The 19,168-nt window shown below is 49.4% G+C and overlaps 7 protein-coding genes and 1 non-coding gene across 8 annotated transcripts; 1 reads left to right on the top strand and 7 right to left on the bottom strand.

Moving 5' to 3' along the window:
* Positions 1-843: 843 nt before the first annotated feature.
* M431DRAFT_491724 (hypothetical protein) lies at positions 844-1,638 on the bottom strand (the record flags this gene model as incomplete). The annotated part of the gene is made up of 1 exon (XM_024916928.1): positions 844-1,638. One exon carries the CDS (start codon positions 1,636-1,638, stop codon positions 844-846), a length of 795 nt encoding a protein of 264 aa, XP_024777168.1.
* Positions 1,639-5,264: 3,626 nt separating this feature from the next.
* M431DRAFT_505058 (hypothetical protein) lies at positions 5,265-6,025 on the bottom strand. Its single transcript, XM_024918571.1, has one exon. The coding sequence runs from the start codon at positions 5,745-5,747 to the stop codon at positions 5,319-5,321; it is 429 nt and encodes a 142-aa protein (XP_024777167.1). The 5' UTR covers positions 5,748-6,025; the 3' UTR covers positions 5,265-5,318.
* An 84-nt stretch (positions 6,026-6,109) lies between these two features.
* M431DRAFT_505057 (hypothetical protein) lies at positions 6,110-7,409 on the bottom strand. Its single transcript, XM_024918570.1, has one exon. It carries the CDS (start codon positions 7,111-7,113, stop codon positions 6,448-6,450), a length of 666 nt encoding a protein of 221 aa, XP_024777166.1. The 5' UTR covers positions 7,114-7,409; the 3' UTR covers positions 6,110-6,447.
* Positions 7,410-9,782: 2,373 nt separating this feature from the next.
* On the top strand, positions 9,783-9,868 carry M431DRAFT_t60. Its single transcript has one exon. It is a non-coding gene; the product is annotated as a tRNA-Val (tRNA).
* Positions 9,869-10,167: 299 nt separating this feature from the next.
* Positions 10,168-10,743, bottom strand: M431DRAFT_491720 (hypothetical protein; the record flags this gene model as incomplete). The annotated part of the gene is made up of 4 exons (XM_024916927.1): positions 10,168-10,294; positions 10,368-10,439; positions 10,502-10,587; positions 10,663-10,743. The coding sequence occupies 4 exons, from the start codon at positions 10,741-10,743 to the stop codon at positions 10,168-10,170; spliced, it is 366 nt and encodes a 121-aa protein (XP_024777165.1).
* A 507-nt stretch (positions 10,744-11,250) lies between these two features.
* M431DRAFT_505053 (hypothetical protein) lies at positions 11,251-12,100 on the bottom strand. Its single transcript, XM_024918569.1, has 4 exons — positions 11,981-12,100; positions 11,824-11,909; positions 11,701-11,763; positions 11,251-11,622 (listed from the first exon to the last, which is right to left on the bottom strand). The coding sequence occupies exons 1-4, from the start codon at positions 12,044-12,046 to the stop codon at positions 11,517-11,519; spliced, it is 321 nt and encodes a 106-aa protein (XP_024777164.1). The 5' UTR covers positions 12,047-12,100; the 3' UTR covers positions 11,251-11,516.
* A 265-nt stretch (positions 12,101-12,365) lies between these two features.
* Positions 12,366-13,351, bottom strand: M431DRAFT_505052 (hypothetical protein). Its single transcript, XM_024918568.1, has 4 exons — positions 13,162-13,351; positions 13,008-13,093; positions 12,874-12,942; positions 12,366-12,798 (listed from the first exon to the last, which is right to left on the bottom strand). The coding sequence occupies exons 1-4, from the start codon at positions 13,243-13,245 to the stop codon at positions 12,681-12,683; spliced, it is 357 nt and encodes a 118-aa protein (XP_024777163.1). The 5' UTR covers positions 13,246-13,351; the 3' UTR covers positions 12,366-12,680.
* Positions 13,352-14,407: 1,056 nt separating this feature from the next.
* Positions 14,408-16,132, bottom strand: M431DRAFT_79431 (hypothetical protein; the record flags this gene model as incomplete). Its single annotated transcript, XM_024922816.1, has 2 exons — positions 14,408-15,804; positions 15,868-16,132. The coding sequence occupies 2 exons, from the start codon at positions 16,130-16,132 to the stop codon at positions 14,408-14,410; spliced, it is 1,662 nt and encodes a 553-aa protein (XP_024777162.1).
* Between the last annotated feature and the right edge of the window lie 3,036 nt (positions 16,133-19,168).

Here is a 19,168-nt window from a genome sequence, read left to right as displayed (position 1 = left end):
CCGCCGTGGCGCGCGTTAAGTGGTTTTGCACCAGGTCGCATGTACCCCGTACTAAGGCCGCCGCTTACTTTTGCCGTAGCTCGTGGTACATGGTACTAGCAACGCTTCAAAATGCAGTCATGAGTTTACTTCACTTCCAGATTCAAATACAGATGAGGCTTCTTTTCTTGTCAGAGTGGTCAATTTGGCTATAGTATTTTCTCGTGTATTTGCTTCCTTCCGAGCATACCTCACTACCATTCCCCGGTCAACCCGTCCCGCGTCAAAGGACTCATAACCTTTTCCAGCATGTCTTCATGCCTTCATATCCCTCCGCTTCCTCTCTCATATTCCAGCCTCAAAACAACATGTAATAAAAACCTCCATGGCAGTGATATGCGCCTGCTCATGGTACATAAGAAAATGTGGGTATATCCGTCATATATCAAATAAATCATACTAGGAAAAAAGGAAGAATCAAGGCTCAGCCTGCATTTGTTGCCGCTTACCAATGAAGCGGCTAAAGGTGTCTGGCACACGGATCCTCCGCAGGAGTGATGACACCTGCGTATGCGAAAGGAAGAGTAAGGGTACGGAGTAACGCTGATAGAAAATAAAAAGAATGAAAAAAACGTGTGTGGGAAGGAACCCGCCGTGAGTCTGCGACAATTCACGGACGAGGCCTCTTACACCCAAGAAGTGTGAACAAACAGTCATCACTGTCATATTCTCCACATAGGTGGCCGTCAGAACGTATATTTCTCTCACTCGTCTCAGTGAGTGAAGCAAATCAATATCCAAAGTTCATTCATCCTCATTCGTCGTACTCAAAAGTGTATTGAGTTGGACTGACGATGATGAGTTTTATCCTATGGCGCGCCCAATTTCGGCTCTGAGCACCACTGGTCGTGGTGATAGACCAGTCAAGGGGACGTCATCATCGGTAGAGATCTGACGAGAAACATGGTTGGCCGGTGTTGAAATGGTCGCCCTGCGTGATGCCGTCGCCGACTTGGAATAGATATCAGCGGAAGGCCGAGGTGAGTTGCCCTCTGGTGTCTGGCTGTACCATTGTTCACGTTTAGCGCTGGAACCAAAGCTGCTTCTTGTGCTCCGTGAACTTTTGGTCCGAGCATGACGAGGGGAGTTGGTTTTGGACAGACGCGCCGATGGGGTACGCTTTACATTGACGTAAGCCTGGTCACCCCGAACAGTCTCGTCCGTTAGGCCTGGCCGAGAGTTTGGTGCTCGTGCAAGGACTGGTGTTGGAGGGATATCAATGCTCTGCTTCCCCCGAACAGGAGACCAAGGCTGCTTGTCTTCCGAGACCCGATTTTGGTAAACAATGACGCTCGATGACTTTACTGAACCAATAGATGTGCTTGCATGATGAGAGTGATGAACCCGCTTCGGCTCGGTTACAGCCGATTTGGGAGAATCGGGCGGCTTCTCATCGTCGTCAACGCTGTGGGTCCGATCAATCTTCCAAGATTCAATCTCTTCATCGTCAATCGGTGTGATTCCTCGGTTGCGGAATCGAGCCTTTCGTCTTCTAACTCGGTGGTAGATGACGGCTGCCAAAAGAAGAAGGAATACGGATGGTATGACTGTGGCCAGAACGATTGTGACGGTTTCGTGTGAAGAAGATGAGCTAGACATGCTGTCTGTTTTGTTCCGCTGCGCGTTTCGTAGAGTGGTGGCAGTGGTTGAGTGGCGATACCAGAGCTGGAAGGTTGGCTGGGAGCGTCGGTATGCCGGTATCACAAGGCCATTCGGACGACTCTGTATATATCCTGGATCCTCTTTTCTTACTTCAGGGGCAGCGAATGTCGGCTTTGATTCAGAGGGACCTCCTTCTCGATGTCGCCGTTGAATGAATTGGCCACCTGAGATTTGACCCGGTTTACCCAAGCAAGCTTCTTTTCCAAGTGTAGGAACAGTGCCGAGTATTCCGAATAAATGATAACGGTAAGAAGTGATTGATATCGAATACGTTGAATGGAAAAGCGATCGGTTTCCCTTTCTGTAGTAGAAGAAGGGTCAAGAAGAAATAGCGAATGGCAGCTAGTGCCCACTGATTAGCTTTTCCCCTTCTGTTTTCTTTTCTTTTCTTTTCTTTTCTTTTCTTTTCTGGTGTGTCGTTTATAATACAGCTCTTCCGAGACGACGGAAAGAGCTGAGAGATGAATTGCAAATATAAAAGTACGCAAAGCCAGCGAATGATCAACTCACGCTCAAGGCTCGAGAATCATATTCCAACCCTGTATGGACCCAAACAAAGAGCGAGTACTTGGAAGCAGCAGCGTCCAAGTACAAGTGCCCTCAGGAAACAGAGGAGGAGAAGGGGGCTATCTCAAGAAGCGGGTGGGCGGGATACTAATACAAGTGTGTATATGCCAATTCAAGGAGCCGCATGCGGGCGTGGGTGCATGTACCGGTAGTGGTAAAGGTGGTTCTCATGGTGCAGTGCTCCGTATAGACAGTACGAAGCATGTACAAATATGCACCCAACTGGAGACCATGACACCTTTTTTGCACCTTCTGTGGATGGTGTCAAGGTGCGCAGGCGAAGGGACCAGGGGGGTGCAAGACGAGTGCCCACCCGCGATCCACACGACAGCCCTGGTTCAATGCAAAACAGCTCAAAAGTCTTCACGGTGAATTTTGTATATAGAATACGGAGCATTGTTCCGCAGGGACTACTCCATATAGAGTATGGGAAACGGAGAAGGCAGCAATAGTACACACAGTAGTATGCGTAGCTGTGCTGCTGGTACTCGTAATATTTGATCCTACGTAATAATACAAGTAGAATGATAAGGGGATCATGCTCGCTCGTACAGTAGGTCGTAGTGGTGTCAATATGTTGCCATCGCCAGAGGCGGAAGAACTGCTAGTGTGCTCAGCTGGTGGCCGTGTTAGCTCGCCCAGACGAGACCATTGAGCCATTGAGCCATTGAGCAGCTCCTCTCGCCATGGACGCAACGCAACCCATTAAGACATGAATGGTTCGTCAGCCTTGGGTGTGAGTGGGTGTGCACGGCATATCTTTCTCATTCCGGCTGGCTAGTCGACGCCGCGGTTCAGCAACAATAGCAGCGCCATCACCCGCGCAAGACGAACAAAGTCGCTCTCCATCAGGTGCCTCCCCTTTGAGACCTCTTGGCCCTTTTTTGGGGTCGCTGTCGGGGATGATCAGGGGTTAGCGGACGCGTGGGGTCTCGACGAGCGAGACCTGATCCTTGACCTCTCCCCTCTAGCCTCTGGCCCCCTGGTCAAGCCGCAGGGAAACGTGGCGCATCTCGCAGACGTGTCAGAGGCACTACAGCACAGTCCTGACTCGAATGGGCTGCTCGAGGGATGAGCGTCTCGGCCACGGCCTCTGGTTGGAGGAAGCTGGAGGATTGACGGATTGAGAGCGGCCGATCGTTGCGTGTCGGTTGGATGCCGCCTTGCCACGCAGTCACGGGAGGATGAGGAGAAGTTTCGCAGGTAGATTGATTGATTGATGCTGTTGGGTGACAATTGCCCGCCTCGCCCCGAACGCCGCATTCCACCAAGATAGACCCGTCGCGGCCCTTTCTCCTTCTACTCCGAATCTCTCACTTCTCTCCATTTGCCGTACCAGCAAAAGTCCGTTTACCAGCGAGCCCAGGCTAGGGCCAGGAACCAGGCACAGAATCTCACCCCAGGACCGGGCCGGCAGTTCTGTCTGACGTCTGTCCTGTACAGTCGCATTGAGGGCAATCTTAGCCCAAGCTTCGGATGGCCAGCCCCAAAAAGAGCAGGCGGCCGAGTGATTCCTGGAGCTGTCTCGACTGAGTCTAGATTGTGATATGTGTCGTATTTACTCCGTACAGTCGGGTACTTTCAATTGTGTCTTGGTATTGGGGTCGGTGCTGCCTGAGGCAATGACTGTACGTACTTTACTGTACTGCAAGACTTGATATTGAGATACCAGGAGGGAGTGGCACTGGTACCATTTGCTCAAGTCGTCCTATTGCAGGTGCGATGTAATTCATTCACCTAAACTCGTAGTACATGTACTAGTAGTCAATGTATCAATTGATCTCAAGTGGCACCTGGAGAGGGTCGCAGCAACATTGAGCATCGCCAGAGGTACCTCCTCCTCTGTATCACCGGTATCGAGTACATCGCCATGCACCCCAATTGACTTCAACCCATCAAAATCTGTCCAGCTTCACGCAATCCCAGCCGCTGTATCATGGGATGAGGCTATTTGCTGCCCCTTGCATCGCTACGTGACGGCAATGCATGCGACCACCAGCATACGAGCATCACCGTACCCGTAAGTGCTGCTACCCACCACCTGCTCGCTGCAGACTTATCGAGCATCAATCCCTCCATATCACCTCAACGTTGTGGCGTCTGCATCGCTAGCCGTGCTTATTACAGTTGCCTGCGACTGTATGTACTCGTATACAGGTACGCATGCAAGGGCACTCGATCTCTCGCACGCAAGCAGGTCGGATCGGACTCTCTCGGTCACCCAAATCGGTTGCAGGGGCCGGTGTACTCAGACATACATGCATTGGCCCATCGCCATCCGGGGTCAAAGACAGGATAAGGCAGAAAAAGGGAAATGCTTGCACAAGGGAAACGAGTCCGGCCCAAATCAAGAGCGCCTTCCCTCTATTGACCGGAATTGGAACTTCGGCTTTGAGAGTCTTAACCCGCAGAGGAGATGGTTGGAGCTGCGGCCGCGCTTACAAGGACACGCCTTGGATACAGCTATCCATCCTCTCACGCCTCTCAGTTGCTAGACCGGCAAACCCGGAAGCATACTATGCAAGGGACCAGAAGTATTTTCTTGCCTAATGTTCCAATGGTTTCTTCCTCAGCAAGGTACCTCCATCTCAAGCTTCTGAAGGCTTGACTCACCCTCGACTTGAGCTGGTTGATAGCAAAGCGGGCTGCGATTCTATCATATAAGTGATTCCACACGTCTCTGCTCCGTAATACCAAAATTCATACGGGGATGGACAAATTAATATCGAAATGGAAAGCCGTTTAACAAAGGGATCCTGGATTCTATTGCTTTTTCAGCATCCATTGTTGGATATCACCGGAATACGACTTTGACACCCTGCCTACTGCAGTATTGCTATCACGAATGCAAGCATATCACCGACAAAGGTCATCAGTCTCGTTTCCAATCTCTCTTTCTGAGACTACGAGTACCAGCACAGACACCACTCAATAGGATTCTTTGATGCAATGCAAGAAACGTCGGCAGCTGCGAGTCTCGGAAGCCAACATAGAGCTCTCGGTGCTGCGTACTACTGTGAGAATAAATGACTTGCGTTTACCCGTGGCGCTCAAGCTGCATCTCGCTCTCTTGTTCTTCTCCAGGTATCCGCTCGTGGAACGACCCACCGCTGGATAAGAAGGGCTTTCTCTTCTATCGCTAAGAATAATGCGCCGAGATGACGGCGGGCTGAACGCTTAATGGCGTCTGTTCGTCTCGAGGCGGTTCGAGCTAGTGCTCGTACTTGGCGCCCGAATCGATAGATCAGCTGTGTTGCTTCGGCGCAATGACCCCAGCAGAGCAACCCAACCGTTGTTGGAAGCAGTATAGACGCCTGTTTCACCCGCGTCTTACCCCAGCAATCGAGGAAAGCCACGAACATGGACGACAGCCACCACCGCAGCCACCGTTCAAGACTAAGCTCCTCCCGTATCCTGGCGCGTCTGTCTCCGTCACCTAAGTGGTCCAAAGAACCGCCGAGCAGCGAGTGAGCTGGCATCACGTCCTGGGCTACAGCGTACGAGTACTTTGCAGAGTATTGCTACTGCTACTAGCACGAGTTCGTATGAGTATGCATAAGCTAACGAGAGTCTAGCTATTCCCGCTAGGAAATCTGAAGCACTTGCAAACGCCACAGCTCATTTTCCCGTCGATCAGTTCAACATTGCAGAGGCGGGATATGAGGAGTAGCTTCTTTTACTTTTTAGCTCTCCAGAGTGCTTCAGCCATGGCGGAAAGGTTCGGCGCGCTCATAATCTGCCTCTAGTGAGTGCTTGTCTAGGATTCAAGTCGCCCAGCACCGTGTACCAAAATATGGAGTACACGAAGCAGTCATCTCCGATTACCTTTTCAGACGTATAGAAGGCGTTTTACATCGGCCGATGTGCTCTTTATGCCCGCCGCATCCAATGCAGAATTGGGAAAACTGCCCACTTGCTTGGGCACGTTTTTGATAAGTGTGGGTAATAACCTGTGAGGTGCATGTCACTAACACCCCCGGCTTGGTTTGAATGGTACAAAGATTTGGGTGTCTTGCAGATAGCGATCATCACACTCGAGAGGCAAAAAGAAAAGAAAATTCTGCATATGCCTGCAGCGAGATATCCGGCCTGTCTGGCTGCAACTCTGACCTCCCATTCCGCGTGGAGCTGGCTTATCACGGGAGAGGCCGTCCATCGCGAAGTGGCTTGAGCGATCGACTAGCGAGACTTTGTCGAACAAGGGATCCGCTTCTCCACTGCTTTATGGCCAGGAACCTCTTCTAGCGTCTTCGTGAACCCTTGCTCCATGCGATCATGTGCCACCGTTGCTGGCTGGTGGCGTTTCGTTTCACCTTCTTGACACTCTTGTCTTTCTTCCAGCCGGGTCAAACAGCACTTGGGTGAAAGTGTGGAGAAGTTTTGATAATTATGGAGTAGAGACCGGGGCAATGAATGACGTGCGGGAAGGGAAAGGAAAAAAAGAAGATTAAAAAAAAAGAGGGAAGCAAAAAGGGGGCGATAACACGTATGAATTAGAGAGAGAGAAGCGTCCTCTGCATCCTTTCCTCCACTCACCGCTAATTCTAGCGAGATTCGGTCTTCTTTCTTTCCCACCTGCTCACCCTTGCTTTGGTGGTTAGCATTTTTTCCTGTGGCAAAGTGGTTCTCGGAGCTTGAGAGAACGCAGAATCTCGCGCACACCATTGATATTTTTCTCGTCCTCGCGTGCCACGTCTGCAAGGGGCGCAAGCTGACCCTTGCTTTCCAATGCAACCTATCAAGATGGCCATCAGGCGACGGATTTAGGAAAAGGTCACCCGTGCCGTCCATCCCGTTTCCAAGACTCTTGGAGCTGAAAGAGAGCTTGGAAAGAATGGTGGGCATGAGTGCCAGCACATCAACCATCTCTCATCAAGTGAACAGCCACGGTGCGGCAATTGAGGGATTGGCCAGTCAGGGACAAGCTCACTTGCAGTGAGTTGGGGGGTTAATTAAACTGCTTCCTCGCGTCCCGCACCATCCCACACCTGCGCCTCCGTGCTCTTTCTTGCACGCATCTAATCCTTCTGCCGGAAGACATTAGACCACCGGTTGAGGCGGATAAACAGAGGAGATCTGCCGGGTGGCATTTCGTTTAGCAGCAGTGCTTGCAGCGGCTTGGGATCTTGAAACCAGAGTGACGGAACATATGGATACTTTGATATGGCTGGTTCATGCTCAAATCAAAGAGGCCAATGATGGACAGCCGTTTATAACAGGTGCTTCCCGGCTTATCCATCATCACGGTCTCCCAAATTGCACCATCCAAGGTTAAGACATTCTTATCGTTTTGCTTCGAGCAACTTTTCATCAGAGACATTGGTGAGATTAGCCGTACATGAACTAGTCGCTCCATCGGCACACTTGTAGGCTTACGGCGCATACCTGTTGATTCTATTTTTAATCTACGCTGTCTCTTTTACCATCTACAGTACAGTACGAAGTGGTAATGGCACAAATTCTCGCGGGGATGCTCGGAGGATACAAGTCTCATGTTGATAGACACATTCGTGTCAATCAGGCTTGGCCCGCTTTCCCCCACAACGCCGGGCCATTGCGGATGGTCAAAACGCTCAAGATGAAACCTTCTTCTTGTCATGCATTTGTTTCTTACAGATATGATCCCAGCACGTGGATTTTGAATTTTGCACATCGGAGTGTCGCATTTACATGAAACAGACCGGTATACGGATGCACACGGAGAATTACTCCCTTCGCACCTATGATTAAGCCGATCATTTGCGATTCTTTGGTGGATTTTCATTTCGGTGGAACTTGATTATTATATTCGTTGCGGCCGTCAATTTAGCATGTAGCACTCAGAGACGCGGCCGTTTCTAATGGGGACGAGTCCTTCGAATTACTCGTTGACGATATCCACCACGGAGCAAAATGTCATCAGCACCGTGCACAGCCCTATGTAAAAGACGTAAAGGTGAGTTTCCCCTCCAAAAGCGCTGGTACTATTGGATTTTATTTCCATTTTTAATTTCCCCCAGCTTGAAGCTATTATATACTTAAACATTAGACTTATATGATGATAGTGCTATTCGACAATGGCCGGCGCTGGCAGTCCGATGGGACTGATACTGTACTTGGACCGAACTGAACCCAGCGGCCTATGTGCAACGGCTAGTGAAGTACTGCAATAAACCGCCGTATCTACATGCCGATAATCCTTCAAGCTCGAGCAGAGCAGGGGGGAACTGTGCTAATGCAATAATGTTACGAATCTTTTGATGCATAAACGCTTGCGTGCCTCGAGTCCAATCAGAGGCCTCTCATATATGTGTGGCTATCAGAACCACAGAAGGATGAAGCGGCCCTAACGCAAGCTCTGGAATGCGCGTGTAAGAGCTGCATCTAGGGAAGTTGGACGCAAGCCAGCCATTGGCTGGTGAGCAGAAGAGCCTCTTGGATAATACTGGTAGGCCTCAAGCTGTACCTCCCCGAAGGAGCCTAAGGTTCGTCAAGGAAATCGTCGGTGAGCCAAGCTGGCACCCGGCTTACTGTTTCATGTCGCGTGTTGGATTTTTCAGCTGTGCGAAGCATGTGAGAGGAATTTTTGTGATTGATCAAGACACTTGAGCTATTGAAGCAAGGTGAGATGGATGCTGACACGAAGCATTAGGCAATCTGCACCGAGATGCGTGACGGGGAATCCAGTTCGTACACTAACACTCCGCTTGAGCAAGATTGATGCCTGTTTCGTCTCGCCCACGACGTCCGGACGCCGGCAAGAATGGGCAATTGGTCATGATCCAAGTTCCCCCATGGTCCTTCTTCCCGGCGACATTCAAATGCCCGAGCCTTCTTTTTTCGTTCCCGGTATACTTTGCGCTAGCATCCAAGCCTGCAGTAGCAGTGGCATTGACGCCGAAGAGATTCGGGCATCACCCAACAGCTATACCTACGACGCTGCCAATTAGTCACGGCCAAGCAGCTGTGACTTCAGCTGGGCGGCACACACACACTGCTAGTCGATCCAAGCGCCGGCTTCCCCCTCAATCCTCATTTCTTCTTCTAGTCAAGTTTGCGGAAGTCATCGCCGACCAAGGCCAGATCGCACCGGCTCCTCTGTGGCCTTTGTGTAAGCCGGCTCCGAAGCCATGAGTGTTGTCGAGTATCAAGGGATGATCCGAGGGTAGGATTCGTGTTGCATTGTGCAGATGACGTGTAGAAGAAGTAAGTTTAAGGCTAAACTAGATGAACACTTCACAACGAGGGGGAACGTTTGAAGGTGTCCGGGAGCTGAAGTTTGGGGGCTATTGTATCGAATTAAGTGACCCCGTGCAGCTGCTTCGGACCCGAGTAAAGTCAAAGCTCTGCCCGAGCAACTGTAAGCGAGGTTTGGAGTGTGTAAAAAGGAGCATCATGTGCTGGATGATGATGCAAGTTATACGAGTATGTCAAATGACACCCCAAATGTTACGATGCTGCAGCATCTTGTTCAAACCTTCACGGGCGTAGGAATAAGGTCTGTGATAGCGTATATTCTAGCATGAAATACGATTGGTTCCGTGGTCTAGTTGGTTATGACATTTCGTTAACACGTTTAACGCCACCGAAAAGGTCCCCGGTTCGAGCCCGGGCGGAATCACCATTTCTTTTTTTGCATCCATAGCATACGTGAGAATGTTTGTTTCTTTTTGTCTTTGTGACTGTAGAACTGAAAGTCTTCTTCTGTAGCCGAATGACCTGCCGATGGCATGATAGCTCGAGCCGTATCTCGCCTCCGTGGCTACTATCAAGTAGACAGCTAGGCATAAGCTTTACAAAGTCATAATAAATCTATCTATCAATCCGTGTAGGGGGAATGTTCCAATTCTCCCAACTCCTTTTGTGAAACACAAAAGCAATGGGTCCTTCACGAGTACCGCCAAACCCTTTCTTCTACACTCAAGGCAAAAGCCTAGAGATCGTGCATAAAACCGACCGAACTTTTGGATCAGGAATGACGGTGTTGTCAAATAATGACATGGCGTAAAAGATGGCCGATGCACCCGGATTTCTGCAGTAATCATTCCTAAGGGCAAAGTATTAGCCAAACGTGTCTAGGGAAACAAGGACCGGGTTAGGGGATCAAGACAGGAACTTACGAGAAGAGTGTACAGGAAACATAGTAGGGGCTCGGTGGCACCTCAAGTTTCACTGAGTTCACATTGCCGATACTGTAGACTTGTTAGGACTTTGATTTGCTGAATGATTGTGATCTGGGGGAAGGACAGCATACACATTGGCGGGGAGTTGCACACAGTCGTCGACTCTGTCTACGACGTAGGATTCTCCTTGGAAGTTTGGCTCGGAATAGATTGTTGCCTTTTTTTTTAATTTGTTAATACTTCTCACTAGAGAATGTGCGATTATATGTGCATATTGACAACGAGAACTCACAAGGGGGCCGATGGGGATGGTCAGGCCAACTGCAGCAGTAGCAGAGGCTACAATGCCCAGAAGTAGCTGACTGAGATGCATATCTGCTGTTGAATGTGACGAGGAAATTATTAGTGATTCTAGATATTCCAGAATATGCAAACAGGGACACTAAACCCCTTCAACTATGGAACGGCCGTATGTGACATATAATATACCTACTGTTCTATATTTACTCTGCCCAGTATTCTCTTTCTATGTTTCACACGTCATGTATTCTTCTATGATATCTGTGAAATGAATTAGCAAAACTTCGGGGGGTGACTGGCCGCCAGAGACATATCATTGAGTGTCCGTGTCATGTATTCTCTCTTGGAATGTTCCACCAACATACTTGCTGTTTGACTCTTGGCAACAGTTTGCATTTAATCCACTTCTTTCCACTCCTTGTTGTCCGTTGTAATTTTTCTTATTTCCAGTCCATTCTGTTGCATTACCATCACTCTAGGAAACTAGGCGTCGTGTTTATACCAATCTCAGATACAACAATTGACACATGTAAGGCTAATCAAGTATGATGATTCCAAGGAAAAAATATATAAGCTGAATAAACATTAGACTCAATACATACAGCCAGTAGACACATAGCATTAATGTCAGCCATGTTGAAGTATGTAGCCTGTATTTGTCTCTTCCACTTCATTCGTCAAAGTACTCAGGCCGCCACCCTGAGCTCCCCCAATACAAGACACGCGAGTTTGCAGCACCCATATTCCCTCTCTCAAAAGAACAGTAACCGTAGGGATTAATATCACCCTCATAGGAATGAAGGCAAAAACCCTTTACAAGGGATGCGACAGCACGACCATCCGCTTCTAGCGATACTTGCAGTACACTGATCGGCTCGTCAGACTTGCAAAGTTCTTAGGGCTGTTGGTATTTGTGAATAATTCAATGTGTGGAGCGGTACAGTTGGCATCGCTTTCGAGCCACATGATATTAGCTATAGAAGAGAGGCACAGGGTAATAACACATCGTTGGCCGAATATCGAAACTCACGAGTATAAAGTGCAGGCTACAGGAAACGGCCCATACGTCTGTCCCGACGCGACATGGCCATATCTTTCAGTCCTTGTCTATTAGCAGGTATTCATTATATGAAAGATCAATAGTATTAATTACCCGTTATCTGGTAGTCTTAAGCATTCGTTGAGGGACCAAATACCCAGCCTAGCCCCTGATAGATCTCGCCCGCTATGTAATGATGCCTTGCCTCTATATTTAGTAGTGATGACTACAAAAGGACGCAAACTCTCCCATAAATTGAGGATAAACTAACATATTCCGCAGCAGCTACAACTCCAGATGTCGCTAGGATACATGAAAACACCTGGGAGAGATGCATAATAGCAGCTGTTTGATGGGGGTCAAAACTCAAAAAAGGAGCAATGCTAACTTGGTGGCTGTTATAATTAGGGAGAGACAATGTCTTTTGCATAGGAATTGGAGATATACATACCTACTAGCGGACTTTATAAGCTACAATTCTTCCTCTCACTGCCAATGTCTTACATGACGTTATTTTGCGGGAGATATTCACGGATAGACCAGCGAGCCATCGGGACTGAATGGCACCCGAGACACGTTGTGTGTAAACCCGTCGGATACTCTCATTCTTCTCTTCTCCCGCTTTTACACTTCACGGTGCAAGATCATAGTTATGTAGCTCAGTGAAAAGTCTAAAGAATATGAATAGAATAAGTTGTTTGCAGAGATTATGCAGAGATTCACTTGGCTATGTGCAAGTGATTGCACTATTAAGATGAGAAAGTACACTGAATAGGTGCAATTAAGTAGACGAGTAACTGGTATTCCATCATCTCTTCATCTTCTCGTAAAAGCTATGTCATTCCAGGAGAGTCTCATAATAAACAAACTGTCTCTCTCCCTCGTTTCAAACCCGCCAATTGGGGAAAGCAGAGTCCCATTTCATCCAGAGCCCACGCCTTGGCTATAAAACCACTTTTCCCAGCCAAATATTATTTCTGAATCTCTTTACAGAGGACCGACCGTACGTCAGTGTTGCGACGGATATTGACGGGGCTGTTAGATGTAGTCACGTAGAATATAGCAGTGCCCTCATCGCAGGTATTAGTCCTAGAGATAGGAACAAGAAAAACACGTTTTGTTAGCTAATGCAAAGGATGATATCGAATATTTAGGTTGACCCACGAATATAGAGTGCAAAACCTATTAGGGGGTGAGTTTGGCCACAGTTTCGCAGACTGCACATGACCATAGCTTTGTTTTGCAAGTTAGAAACCTCAAGGGCTTGGATTCCAAAACAGTCTTGGAGAAGTACATACAGAGAGCCGGTGACTTTTACGCAGGTGCTCCTGCTCCGTACATCAAATTGGTCTCCGGTCCAACCAAGATCCCGATACAATGTTACCTTGGGATTCTTTTGTTAATATGGAAATAGTAACATTAAGATTATACAATAAGAAACGAACAACTGACAAGGGGAGCCACGGGAATCTCCTCAGCGGGAGCAGCAGCGACACACGTCGCAAAAAAGCAGAAGAGAAGCTTAAACAGAAGCATAGCTGCTGGTTCAAGAAAGAAAAAAAAAGAAAAAAGAGGGTTATAGTCTCAGGTTTTGTCTTCAGATAATGAAGGAAAACACGTTTATATCGTGGGGGTAAATGCGCGAAAACAACAAGAAAGGGGCACACGCCCTTGTCCTGTATATGTATATTTATATGCATGTACTTTTGTTCATCAACCTCGACTTGCTCCTTCTTCCAAGTCATGTCTCACATTACGCTGCCTTGGGTCGGATACATCGAGGATAACATGATGGGCGATGCAGCGGAGATGCAGCTTCCGAGACATATTAGGTGAGAAAGCTCAGCTCCCTTACATGTACTTTGCAGCTATCTTCGTCCTCCCTTGCTAGGCAGCTGGTTGGCTGCTCTCGGAGCTCGTCTTGCACTCATCCCTCTCCCCCCTTTTTTACGGAAGCTAGCTCAGCTTTCTCCCTTTATCTTCCGTCTTCTTATAAAAAGGGAGAAGATATATTTTTATCTATGTCGAGTAGAGGGGAACATTTAGCTCACTCTAAATAAATAATTGGGAGATGAGGGAAAACATTTCGGTATGGGAACATCCTCTTGTCATTTAATCTAGCAAAATCATACCAATTTCGCAGAAGCTACCGCCAACACGTAAGAACCAATAGCTTGGAGTGCATAACTGCGGCTTGCTTTAGGCACTACAGAGGGCTTACATGAATCGATGAAGTGCAGGCATTTTCACCATACCGAGGTTTAACATGACTTGTCAAGTGTGGGCAACAGGAGATATATATATGCCCTATTCACAAAGTAGAACCTGTGATTCATAATGTCTCGTTACGTCTATTCAATCTGGATCGGCTCAACGCAATATACGTGAGAATTTTTGTTTTACCCTTGGTAAACCAGCAAAGCGTCAGAAACATAGGTATATCACACTACCACCCGCTTTCATTTGAGCATGTAACAGAATTCTCTGCCTTGATATGACGATTCATCGTATAAACGATTGTATGATATTATTCAGCAGTCAACATTGCCAACGAAATCCGACATACCAAGAAGGCGCGTTTCCCTCCTTGGCATTGTAGCAAGCTTAAAAAGATCCATGTTATCCATCCCATTTCCTTCCCTTGACGCCGATACTATGCAGAAGCAAACCTAAGCTATCAAAGCAACATGACCATACACTATCTATCATTAGAGGGCTGGTCTTCAGTCAAAAACTCCAGCTGGGCAGACGGATCATCCACCCCTGTCAACAGATTATGGGTATACTCATTCGCCAGGCTATTCCCGGCCGTCCACTCATTGCGGCGCCTGTGAATCTCATTCATACCCTGACACGCCGTCTCAGCAATATAATGCAGCTCATCGAGAGTATTCGGATTACAGTTTGTAAAGACGCCATCGATGCTCTTCTGCCATCCTGACGTGGTGTTTTCCACGGCAGTCTGATACGCGTTGGTATCATAGTCTGTCACTCGCACAACCCCCGGTCTGTCTGTGACTCGGTGGAGGAGGTAATCTTCTCTCGAGTCTTGAGGCAGGTATTCAACAGGCTCTCCAGACGGTGTGGGAGGCTGGCAAATTCCCATGACAACTTCAACAAAACGCTGGGAGAGGCTGCGAGCGAGGCCACAAGGGTCAACGAGGTCAAATTCTGGAGTGGTATTAACGTCTTCCCTGATATAGAGGTCGTAGGCGAGGAACGACGCTCGGCAGATGCGCAGATTAGGCATGGTGCAACGCAGCATCATGGCCATCCAGCTGTCATCCTCTTCGGGTCGCTGATTAGCGATGCCAACCCACAGAACTTTTTTAGAGTTCTCGTTCCAGTCGCGCGATTGCTCCGTCTTCAGGTACACTTCGTTGAGGTACAGCTCCTCCATGAGGGCTCCAAATGCTTCAGCGAACCGTTGAAACACGTCTGGAGAGATTTCCACTCGCTTCAGCTCCAGACTAGTCAGATTTTCAAGCATGATACGGGGAGGCGGCAGCACACGTGCTCTCCACTCATCAACGGGCATTTGATAGAACCTCGTCTGCTTCAGTCCTCGAGGTGGTCTATCGTCATGCTCCATGCCAATTATGCACAAGGTTACCAGGTGCTGTGCATGCTCAATAATGTTCCAGAAGCACGACCCAAACATGCTCACACGCGGCGGATCCGTTTCGTGCCGACGGAGGGCAATCACTAGGTGCTCCAACACGGCCACGGTGCGCATGATATTCATCACATCGCTAGGGTTCATCCAGAGATGGCATACAGCGATGTCGGTGACATTCTCCAGTACCAAGACCTTCATAGAAGCCGAATCTTCTTCTGGGCGCGAAGCCAACGCCTTGAAGGTATTGGCAAGGATGATGGTTGCGGCGTTACAGTGTCGGCCGACCAGTTGAAATGGTAGGCTCAGTCGCAGCCGCTCAACCTCACGGCAGTTGAAGAGTAGGGCCTCGATAGCATCGTAGTATTCCTGCTCGGTAAACGACATCTCGCCCATGCAGTAGAGGTTTTGGAGGGATTGGCAAAAGTCCATCATCCAAGGAACGCGAGCAAAGACTGTGTTTAGAAAGTCGACTTCCACTGGCAGACGCAGAGCCCAGTTAGCCAGGCGAATTCCTCGCTGATCATATCTGAGAATCTTACTTTCATCGCGAAGAACCATCAAGTCGATGTAGAGGCTCTTGCAGTGATACCCAACCGTCTGCAAAGCATCGGTCCGAGGTCGGCCAAGCCGGCTGGTCTTGCTAAGGCGCGAGAATTCAAGCTCGAGGGTACGGCATGCGTAAGGCTTAAGGATCCGGTCAAAAGCTCGACACACGAGGCGAAGGTCGAGGATGGAGTTCTTGGGGCCTGCTTCGACGCATTGCAGCAGAATGGCGTCGACGATCTCGGGAGGCAGGCGATTCATCGCGTCGTCTGGTGGGTTGGAGGCGGGGGGTTGAAGGCCAGAGCGGGATGCATCTGGGCCTGGAAGGGAGGAAATGTACAGCTACAAGCGTCTAGCGGGCGAGGATGAACAGCAGCTGAGTTGGCGAGCGAAGGGCTGTTGCGGCGATGGGAAATAAACAGGCTGCATATATCGAGGCTCACTTGATTGGCGATGACATGACTTGATGCAGCTCGGGAGTCTTAGCGTCGATGGCGCTACCCAGGAGATGCTCGCTATCTTATCGGGGCCTTTTCTTATGTCATGGCCTACCCTGGAGAGTTTGGTCGAGCGCGTGGGGGGCAGCATTGGAAGAATATCTTGCAGTGCATGTGATAATATGCAGCTGATAAATGAGAGGGAATATGTAGAAGATGAACATGGTTTTGGATTGCGGATAGGTGCTGTTGCGTAAGATTAATTAAGAAAGAATAAGTAAGACTTGTGAAATCCTTCGATAGTGGATTGGCTGATACAGCTTCAGAATAGCATTCGTATTGTAAAGTTCCTACAATCAGGGCCGTGATGAATAGATAGATAGCACATGAAGACGCTTGGCAATATCAGTGGCAATCCATTAGCAGATTACACCGTACTAAATACGCATCGATAGTGAGCATCTACGACGGCAGAAGCTTATCATGTGCAAGGTCAGCTATTGTAAATCGCTTCAAAAAACGTTCCCCAAGCTGCACCTCGGGAATGGCCGTTCGTTTGTACATTGTGGGGCCAGTGGCGGATGGCGGCCGCGACTAGCGGCATCTTGCAGGCGGATAAAGATAGAGAACGCTTTATCTTCACAACGGCTAAACTCCCAATCTTTATCAGGGGCAGCACCAGCCCGTTCCATCATCTGCGTGAAACGCGCTGGCAAGTTCATCAAATAATACGCACGGGAACCGACACATGATGCTGTACGGGTTCGTCTGGTGCCACGGAGCACACAGCAGGGATGGGTGTCAAAGGTGTCTTTCCTTAACCTCAACCTCAACCGCGGTGCATACGATACAGTGAGGCAAACAACGGAAATTAAACTGCCGATGACAAATGCGTGAAAAATAAGCTGCGACAAGGCCGGCGTCGACCTTTGGCCCCGTGACCCTCTCTGGTTGAAAAATAAGGAGAGTGGAGTGAAGAAGCCGGACAGCTGGCTGCGCCCGATCTCTTACCCGTATATACTCGTACGCAGCATGCCGAAGATACGATGAAGAAAGAGAGACATGACGAGGGCCACAAGGAGAGAAGGCAATTTGCTGGCTTAGCGAGATTTTGTCTCGAGACGAGAATCAATATTCCGTATAGCAGAGCCCGCCAGGTCGGAGCCGTGGAAAGAGGAGGCCAACCGCTCGCTCGGCTCTGAGGTGCCGGAATGAGGGACGCTTGCAAGGCGCGAAACAGCAGTGACGGCAGCAAATTTGCGGTTATCGATAGGAGCCGGCACGGGAAGCCGAATGGAATATTGGTTGCCAGGCATTAGTACTATGCTGTTGTATGACTGGCCGTGGAAGATAGAAGGTGAAAGATGAAAGACATCACGATCGTGCGGCTGCAGATGCGTTGGTGTTGAGGCGCAGGGCCACAGATACAAATGTCCAGCCACACACCCGATGGCATTGCATGCAGAGACGGCTGCTAGGACTAGGGGCAGATCTCACCAGCTGGTGGTGTATGGAGTCATAGAGCTAGAGAGCCCTCGTACAGTACACGTACAGGCTGAAGTGGTGCGTGGTGACTCGGTCGTGTCTCGTCTTGTCTGAATTGAGGAGGTTTCATCGGTCTCTGCGATAGGTCGTGGCCCGGGCCCCGTTAAATCCAGGGACGGCGCGCAAAGTGCCTGGTCCAAAGTACCTCAGGCCCGTGCAGATGTACCTTTGACCCCTGTCAGGTATCGCCAAGTCTCTGCAAGCGTGGCCCAGGGGAAATCGGCACGAGTTGCGGGGCGCAATTGGCGTCTCTGATTGGCGAGCCCCCTCGGAGCTCACAGCTGGCTTGTGGCGGGAGCTTCCATTTTCTTCTGCCAAGGAGGGAGCTTTTTTTTTTCTCTTTTCCCTTTTGCTACGAGTACGGCAAACCGGCCCCGTGAGGTCGGGGCAAAATCAAAAGGAAATGAGCGTCAGCAGTGAGGCCGTCGCAGATCAGATAGAGGATGCCGAATTGACCCGCGGGAAAGTGTGGGCGCCGACGTTGCGTGGCTCTTCCAATATTTGGTGCGGAACCGGAGTAGTATTTGTACTTGGACTCACGCAACGGGAACGCGGCACTAACATCGGTCTGAAGCAGAGCAGCGCTGAAACGGCCCCTTTGGTAACGTTGAAGCTGCCGCATGACATGCTCCCGCTCTGCGATGACACACTGGTGATGTTGAGAGCGTGAGGTGAGAGTGCGCAGGCAGTGAGTACGAGTACAGGTCTGGCACGGAGGTACTTGGTTGCAATGCCAACGATGACGACAGCGCCCTGCAACTGAGATAGAGAAATCAGAGACAGAGTGTAAAGATTCTTGGCGAGGGAGCCGACGAAAGAAGAAAAACAAAAGAAGTCCATGTCTCTGATGGTCACATGTACAGAACAAAGTAACTACAGTCCCGTACGAGGCGGAGAGGGGGTGCCACAGCTAACCTTCTTTTTATTCGTGTTGCATCGCATAAGACACTGGACGACAGCATCGTCATTCTCGTAGCCGAGGCGGTGGCTGGAGGATAAGGTCGCTAGGGCAAAGTGATTTTCCACCGACTCTGGAACTACTCTGGACTGGGCATGGTTCAGTTGCTTGCAATGGTAGTATTGGCAGCATCATGAACTCAATTGCAAACAGCGGCGCTTCCCGTGGACAAAGTACGAGCAACATATTTCCCCATCATTTCTACTGTAATGCTTCACCATCACCATCCTTATCGTGCCATCATCGCATTGTCCCCCCTGAAGAAAAGCATCCGCTAGCTCGAGTGCCAGTAGCGCTTCGTAAGGGCGATAGACCACGGACTAAAGGCTCCCAGCACCTTGGCGCGCATCCTGGATA

Source organism: Trichoderma harzianum (genome assembly GCF_003025095.1).
Source record: "Trichoderma harzianum CBS 226.95 unplaced genomic scaffold M431scaffold_3, whole genome shotgun sequence".
Classification (NCBI taxonomy): domain Eukaryota; kingdom Fungi; phylum Ascomycota; class Sordariomycetes; order Hypocreales; family Hypocreaceae; genus Trichoderma; species Trichoderma harzianum.
Note: the sequence above shows the minus strand (reverse complement) of the source record. Positions and strands in the feature narration are given on the sequence as shown.